Source organism: Pinus tabuliformis, chromosome 7 (assembly GCF_031772625.1).
Source record: "Pinus tabuliformis cultivar Carrire ecotype Pingquan chromosome 7, CPIR1, whole genome shotgun sequence".
NCBI lineage: Eukaryota > Viridiplantae > Streptophyta > Pinopsida > Pinales > Pinaceae > Pinus > Pinus tabuliformis.
Genome location: NC_142293.1, coordinates 1,514,208,272 through 1,514,216,380, shown reverse-complemented (window position 1 = coordinate 1,514,216,380; position 8,109 = coordinate 1,514,208,272). Strand labels below are relative to the sequence as shown.

At 43.4% G+C, this 8,109-nt stretch overlaps 1 protein-coding gene across 1 annotated transcript; it reads left to right on the top strand.

The window, feature by feature from the left end:
• The first annotated feature begins 503 nt into the window (after positions 1-503).
• LOC149253594 (trihelix transcription factor ENAP2-like) lies at positions 504-7,520 on the top strand. The gene is made up of 2 exons (XM_089459983.1): positions 504-1,579; positions 6,837-7,520. The coding sequence occupies exons 1-2, from the start codon at positions 631-633 to the stop codon at positions 6,848-6,850; spliced, it is 963 nt and encodes a 320-aa protein (XP_089316109.1). The 5' UTR covers positions 504-630; the 3' UTR covers positions 6,851-7,520.
• The last annotated feature ends 589 nt before the right edge of the window (positions 7,521-8,109 follow it).

Here is an 8,109-nt window from a genome sequence, read left to right as displayed (position 1 = left end):
TGTGAGTGGCCCACCCACTAATGATTCCAATGTGGATAACGTTTGCATGGTGTAGGGTCATTGCCATATATGCTACAGATAACGACCTGCGCCAACAAAGGACTATCCTTTTTCGTGATCCACGTGTCCTAACGACAGTGGCTTAATTGATGTTTATGTGCTTACACTTTTTTGCTTTAATGCCACGTGTCTTTACGTCACTGCTTTAATGGCTAGACTCTGTGAACTTTCTGTTTCATGCCACGTGTTTCGTTGCAAAATTAATATTGTTTAACGCCGATAGCAACCGGGTCTCGCCGGCGACGCTTTCGGCCGTACTTGGTATTAAAATATCCGACATAAAGACCGGACGACGGGCCACGCGCTTCACACCGACCGTCACTGGCAGTCGCCGGTAACTTAATATTTTTCGGTGGCCCACATGCGGAGTGGTGGGGGCCACTCGGGCTGACGGAATCCTTGAACTTTCTGATAAGATGGGCCGGCGCCGGGCGGTATCTTCTTCTCTCGGCTTTGCGGCTTGAGCACCCTCGCGGATTTCCAGCGTGCCCTGCCGATTTTGGAGTTTTGGTTTCAGTCAGCTTCGGCTTCCCGATCACCGTTTTTTTTTCCCTCTACGTTAAAACCACGATGGACGAGAGTAATAACGCTCGTCGGCACCACCACCACAGCGGAGGAGGCGCGGTTGAAGTCGTCGCCGGCGGCAATACTGGTGGTGGCGGTGGTGCATCAAACGGCCTGAGTCTTTCTTTGCCGCTGCCTTTGCCCGGTTCCTCCTCTGTCAAGCCTAACGCGTCACCACCCCCTCCCCCTCTCCCTCTGCCTCAGACCGCCGGAGAGCCCGCCGGGGGGGATCGTGTGGCAGCAGGCGGGGGTAGGGACGATATCTGGAGCCAGACCGCCACTCTGATTCTGATCGATGCTTGGGGAGAGCGTTATCTGGAGCTGAACCGCGGGAATCTGAAGCAGAAGCACTGGAAGGAAGTAGCGGAGGCCGTCAACGGCCGGCCGGGCAATAACAAGCAACCTAAGACAGACGTCCAGTGCAAGAATCGCCTGGATACACTGAAAAAGAAGTATAAGGTGGAGAGGAACAAGATCTTCGCTGGCAGTAACACCAAATGGCCGCTCTACACCAAGATGGACGAACTTATTGGACCCGCTCGCAAACACCACCACCACCCGCAACCGCTTCCCCTCCCGCCACCGCCGGCGTTGAGGCCACGGCGCCACCAGATCGAATCTTCCCCAAACCCCCTCAACACGGTCACTTCCCCTGATATGACCGAGAGCTGTCTCAATGGCTTCAATGGGAACCCTTCTTCGGCCAAGCGACGAAAGACAGCGGCGGCGGCGGTGGAGAATCCTGATGGCAGCCCGTTGAAGGAGCTGGCGGGCGCCATCCTGAAGTTCGGGGAGGTGTACGAAAGGACAGAGGTGGTGAAGCATCAACAGATGATGGATCTGGAGAAACATCGCATGGAGTTCGCCAAGGACTTGGAATTGCAGCGAATGCAGTTGTTCGTGCAAACCCAACTGGAACTCGCCAAGATCAAGCACGCCAAGCATGGAAACACAGGTGAAAATTACTGCTTTCTATTGTTTCGGAGAATCCCTAATTTTGTTTGCTCAGTGTTCACTTGTGGGATTTGCTCAATTTGGGAAAAGTTGGGCAATGGAGCCCGGGAGCAGAGCCGCTCTATAATTTAATTCGCTGCGTTGTTGGTGCATAAAGTCCACGACGCAATTTTTATTTATACCGGAGCCTGTCCACCAGGATTAGAACCTGTGGCATTCTTACAAGTGCTCTAACTTGCACATATATCACAGCCCTACGGATTATGGTTTATGCATGTTTTTATTTCATAATTGTTTTTTTAAGGGTTCAATACACATATCACGAAAGTTGTAGCCACTTTTTTGTCCCATACTGTCTATGCCTCGTGCACAACTAATAAAAGTCAATCTATCTATATATCTATCGATTCTGGATGAGGCTTTTCCTTACAAGAGCTTTCCCACTGAGATTTCAACCCGGGTCATCCATGCAACAAGTGTTCCAATTTGTCTTTAGATCACAGGCCTAAGGACTACAATTTACTCAATACGTCAGGGTTAATTTGAAAGCTCTTACCTGATTTTGGATGCGGGTTTTACTGGAACAAGTCCACTTTGTATTTGAACCTGGGTCATCCTTGCAACAAGTGCTTCAATTTCCCTCAAATCACATCCGTGCAGACCCAAATTTCCTTAATCCTTGAGGGTTTATTAGAAAGTCCATCACGTAATTTTGGTTGCAGTTTTTCTACTGGAGCGTGTTGCTCGAGATTTGAACCTGAAGTCTCCTTACAACAAGTGCTCCAGTTTATCCCTACATCACAGCCCCACTGACTCCAATTTGCTCGATTCCCTGGGCCATATTTGAAAGCACATCAACTGATTTCGGACGTAGTTTTTTCTTCTGGAGCTAGCTAGTGCACAGGGTTTTGAACCTTGGTCCTCCTTACAACAAGTGCTCCATCTAGTCTCCAGTTTACATCCCATGGACTCCAGTTTGCTCAGTCCCTCAGGGTCTATCTGCCCATCACCTGATTTTGGATGCAGTTTTTGTACTGTAACCTGTTCACTGGGATTTGGACCTGGACCATCTGTTTTGAACAAGTTTGCCAACTTGCCCCTAATTCACAGCTCTACGGACTGAATTTAAGGGTCCATTTAAATGCGCATGCTCTGATTTTGGATTCAGTTTTTCTGTGGAGGCTTTCACTGAATATGGATCAGCTGTACAACAAGTGCTCCAGGTTGCCCCTAGATCACAGCCCCGTGGACTCCAATAAGCTCAGTTCCTCAAAAATTATTTGCAAGTTGATCACATGATTTGAAATGCAGTTTTTCTACCAGAACTTGTACACTAGGAGTTGAACTTGGATCATTCTTACAACAAACGTTCCAGCTAGCCCCTAAAACATACGAGACTCCTATTTGATCAATTCCTCAGGTCTATCTGAAAGCCCATCACTTGATTTTGGATGCAGTTTTTCTACCATGGGCTGTGGGACAGGGATTTGAACCTGGGCCATCTGTAGACTGAGTCTTCAACTCGCCCCTAGTTCACAGCCCCATGGGATCCAGTTTGCTCACATGACCTGATTAGTAATTTCAGAAGCAGATTTTCTACTGAAGCTTCTCCATTGGTATTTGAAACTGGGTCATTCTTACTACGAGTGCTCCAACCTGCCCCGATATCACAGCTTCACAGGGTTAAATGTCACAGATTCCTCTTTGGAAGCTCATTCCAATGCCTATTTGAATGCATATGGTTGCACTGAGAGAAACACGGTACGCTATAGTTTAAGTGAGTGTGCAAGGGACTTGGGGAGATGTATTCGCGAACATGTATCCCTGTGTATAATACTCAAAAAAATAGCAAATGTACAAATCAGTAAAAAGCCAGTAGACATGAAAAATTGGAAAGAACAGTAGTGCAGATACATTTTAACCTCAGATTTATTAAGTGCCAAGAGGGATTGAAAATTCCCAGGAGCCAACCTTCTAAAGACTATCTAACCACGTTGAAATTGGCACCTCAAAATTTTGATATCACTTAATGCGTAATATATCTGGGGTTAAGATGGAATTTGGATATATAATAGTATGTTAAAAATCTCATGTGTGCCATTGTGGGAAGGCAATGGTTAACTGATGAGGTTAACAGAGTGTTAAAGCTAAAGCCATTTACCTAAGATCCATAGACTTTGAGCTCTTGGAGTTTTTCAATTCCTCTCAATGCATAACAGATAAGGGGATAAAATGGATTTCTGTTAGTTGATTAAAAATAACTCACCTGTGCCAATTAGGCAGGGCAATGATTCACTGAAGACGTAGACGACTTAAGTGATTCATTGAGGACGTTGACGAAGTCTTCAGCTGTCTACAAGGATTCCATTCTTGCTGTGGTCTCTCTCCCATATGTCTGGTATGAGTTTTCAAGTAAATGAGGCTGGGTGAAATTCCGGGTGATTCTGGCAAGAGTAGTGTATAGTTTGTTTTCTTGTCAGGCAAGAACCGCATAGGCTGTAAACCTTTGGCCAAGGAGCTGCAAGGGGTGCTTATTCAGCCAAAATTGTCCACGATTTGCACCTGGGTTCCTCCTATTTGGGACAAACCACCTAGGCTTAGCTAATTATGATATATGACAAAATAACACGACAAATTTGTTGCATTTACACGAAAGCATGTCGCTAGGGGGTTAAGCTCAGGCTTTTGTGAAGAAAGCTCAATTTACGGTAACGTGCTTGACTATTTTAGCAGAATAATTACTCCACGGGAATTTTTACCAGAGCCTTCATGGAGAAAGAAGCTTACTTGATTTATCACTCGACCACAAACTGCTTGAATTTTGGGAAGAGTAGTTACCTGCAGGCTTTTTGTTTGGATTTGTTTTGAGAAACATGCTCGAGTTAGGTGGCTGGACTGCAAACTGCCAAAATTGCCCAGGACTTGCACTTGGCTTGGTCCCTTTTTTATACATTCAATTGAGGTAGGGTAGATTGCAGCAAGAATGGAACTCCGGTGGATGGCTTAACATCTTACCAGTGAACCAAGATCCAGTTGGCTAATACTCAAACTTGGCACCTAGTCAAGGAACTTTGGTCTTTGCGATTGGGAAGTTCCGGGATGGATCTTCATGCTTGTAGCACTTTCCCCAAAAAACAAAAAACATTGAGTGTGATAAAGCCTTTTCTTTTTTCAATTTGCTTAGGATTCCAATACACATTTGTTTAGTTTGACCTTACAGATATTTTTGCATGTTATTTTAAGATGGTTTTCTTATTGTAATATTTGTTAAATTGGCTGACAGAAAAAATCTGACGGAGAAAGTGGCCTGATTGCTCTAATCCTCTCTGCATCTCTTCATACAAGTCCACTGATAATTTAGACGTGTTCAAATACAATAGCTTCAATAACTTTTTTATTTTGATTGGTGAATCTCACGGCTTAGATAAAATCCCATGCTCATTAGGCCCCAACATTTCACTGCGGCTTGGGAGGTCTGCACTAGCCAAGTTGCTAACAGACTTTCAATATCATCCGCTCTGTTTACAAGTTTGCTCATAGCAGTCCTAGTAGAGCAGACCGGAAGTAAGTGTAAACAATGTTTACTTTTTCCTAAGTGTCTCAGCTGCCACTTTAAGAACATGGGTGGGACTACTTGCAAATCGATTCTAAATACCAAAACTCCAGAGGCCAAAGTTGGTGATGGGGCTTGCATTCATATTGCTTGTATCCTTCTACACTATGGGCATATGGGTGACACCTCCAGAGATTTGAACACGGGTGGGACTACTTGCAAATCGATTCCAAACACCAAAACTCCAGAGGCTAGAGTTGGTGATGGGACTTGCATTCATATTGCTTGTATCCTCCTACACTACAGGCGTATGGGTGACGCCACCTGAGATTTGAACATGGGTGGGACCACTTGCAATCGATTCCAAACACCAAAACCCCAGAGCCCAGAGTTGGTGATGGGACTTGCATTCATATTGCTTGTATCCTCGTACACTACGGGCATATGGGTGACACCTCTAGAGATTTGAACACGGGTGGGACCACTTGCAAATCGATTCCAAACACCAAAAGTCCTGTGGCCAGAGTTGGTGATGGGACATGCATTTATATTGCTTGTATCCTCCTACATTACGGGCATATGGGTGACGCCTCCAGAGATTTGAACATGGGTGGGACTACTTGCAAATCGATTCCAAACACCAAAACTCTAGAGGCCAGAGTTGGTGATGGGACTTGCATTCATATTGCTTGTATCCTTCTACACCACGGGCGTAAGGGTGACGCCTCCAGAGATTTGAACATGGGTGAGAGTACTTGCAAATCGATTCCAAACACCAAAACTCCAGAGGCCAGAGTTGGTGATGGGACTTGCATTCATATTGCTTGTATCCTCCTACACCACAGGTGTAAGGTGACGCCTCCAGAGATTTGAACACTGGTGGTAGTACTTGCAAATCGATTCCAAACACCAAAACTCTAGAGGCCAGAGTTGGTGATGGGACTTGCATTCATATTGCTTGTATCAAATCCCTAAAAGCTGTATGGTCAATCAAGTTTTGATAGCTTTAATCATGGAAGAATAGGATTTAGCCAAATTTAGTTGAATATTGACAAAATTTTGTGCGAAATTATTAAATCTCTGATTTGTGCTAGGTAGCCTTAACTAAGGGAAGTCTTAGAGAGCTCTAGGGCTTGAGCTACACCATAGCCCGTGAGAACATTTATGTTAAGAATGAATTTCACCAAGCTTGACCAAATTCTGAAGGTTCTTACGTACTTCTAAGAAAACTTTTCGGATCTTCTTTTTTAAAGCGTGTTTTAATTCATTTCTTCACACTGCATGTTACTGCAAATTATCTGAAGTATATTATGTTTGAGAGAACGTGTTAAATTAAGATTCTCCTAATGGAATGCTATGAGATGCTTTGTGAGCTCACAATTCAAGTGAAATTGTATAACAGTATTATGTTTGAGAGAACGTGTTAAATTAAGATTCTCCTAATGGAATGCTATGAGATGCTTTGTGAGCTCACAATTCAAGTGAAATTGTATAACAGTCGAGCTTAAAGGAAACTTTAACAGCCTTTGCATAGTGGCCTGTACCGGGCCTAATTACTTTGTTCTTTGGCTTAGAATAATTTGGCTAACATCCTTTTGTTTCTTCGAGTCAAATTTGTATTTATCCACTTTGAAGGCATATTATATTTATTCTGAGAGGCACAAGGAATTTGCTTTGATAACTAACTGTGGTCTTCACCTTGCAGAGCATTATCTCTAAGCATTCCATGTCAAAGAGTCCATTTCATCGACAACCATTCTTGGATAGCTCCACGGAAAAACAAATTCGGCTCAGACTTGGAGCTTTTGGAACAGTTGCAATTGTAGCTTCAAAAGCTCGGGTGATTGAATATATTGAAGGTGTTTTGTGCTAAATATTTACATGGATGGTTGTGGCCAATTGCATGTACTATCTGGCCTGTCTATGTGTACTGTTGAACGACAAAAACCTTTAGCCTTTGAGAGTTGCATGAGCCAAACAAATTTACTTGGTCATTGACGATTGGCATAATTCCAAATCAACTTTTTCACTGCTGCCCGGCAAGCTTGTGAATTGCCTTGTAGCAAACTCAACTCTGTATTGTGTCCTCAGATTTGATGGCCAAGGGATTTGCCTTTAGATGACTTGTCTACGTTGGTAAACCTTGCAGCCTTGATTCTTTCCTTCCATGAAGAATGCTTTACTTCTCAATGGGATAGCCTTTCAGTTCACATGTAGTTACTAAGTTGGTTGGGAGGACTGTCTTCATATCCATATCATGATCTAGGCAAACTTCTGTACTGGAGGATTATTTGTGAAAACCGCCGATGTAAGTAACTTGGCTTTGCTAAAAACATGTGAAATGTTCAAGCGAATGCAATATCTCAAAGATGTTACGGCATTTTTTTTATGGCAAGCATTTTTTATGGCAAACATTGGAAAATTCGTATAACATGAACGAAATCTTAATCATGGAATATACTAATTTAATAGTAAAGTTTTGTAATTATAATGGATCTCATATAGATAACTGCAAGTCGAAGAGGGCCCACAAGGCATGACTCTGAAACTTTCTGTGATTACCAGAGAGAGGATGCTGTCACGTCAACTTGGGGACTCGCACGTCAAAGTTAGTTATTGGATTACCGAAGCTTCTGTTGTGAATAATGCCTTTATAAAGCAATTTAGTCTTGCAATTGTTTTGCATGTGGAACAGAATTCACACCCAAACCACATAATTAGGAGAGTTTTAATGTGGAACAGAATCTCAATCATAGGATGTGCCACTGTAGCAGTAATCTTTACAATTATCATTGACATAGAGAGCAACTCTGCATAAATAAATTAAAATTTGTGGGCTTGTATAACAATTACTTTCCGGATATAATCATTGAATTAACCAAGAACCCCGACTTTTGTTTGTTGAGGGGTGGTTCAAGTGTTTTCTTTTAATTTTAAGAACTATGGAAGAATGAGCTATCAGACAGACAGCAACCCAA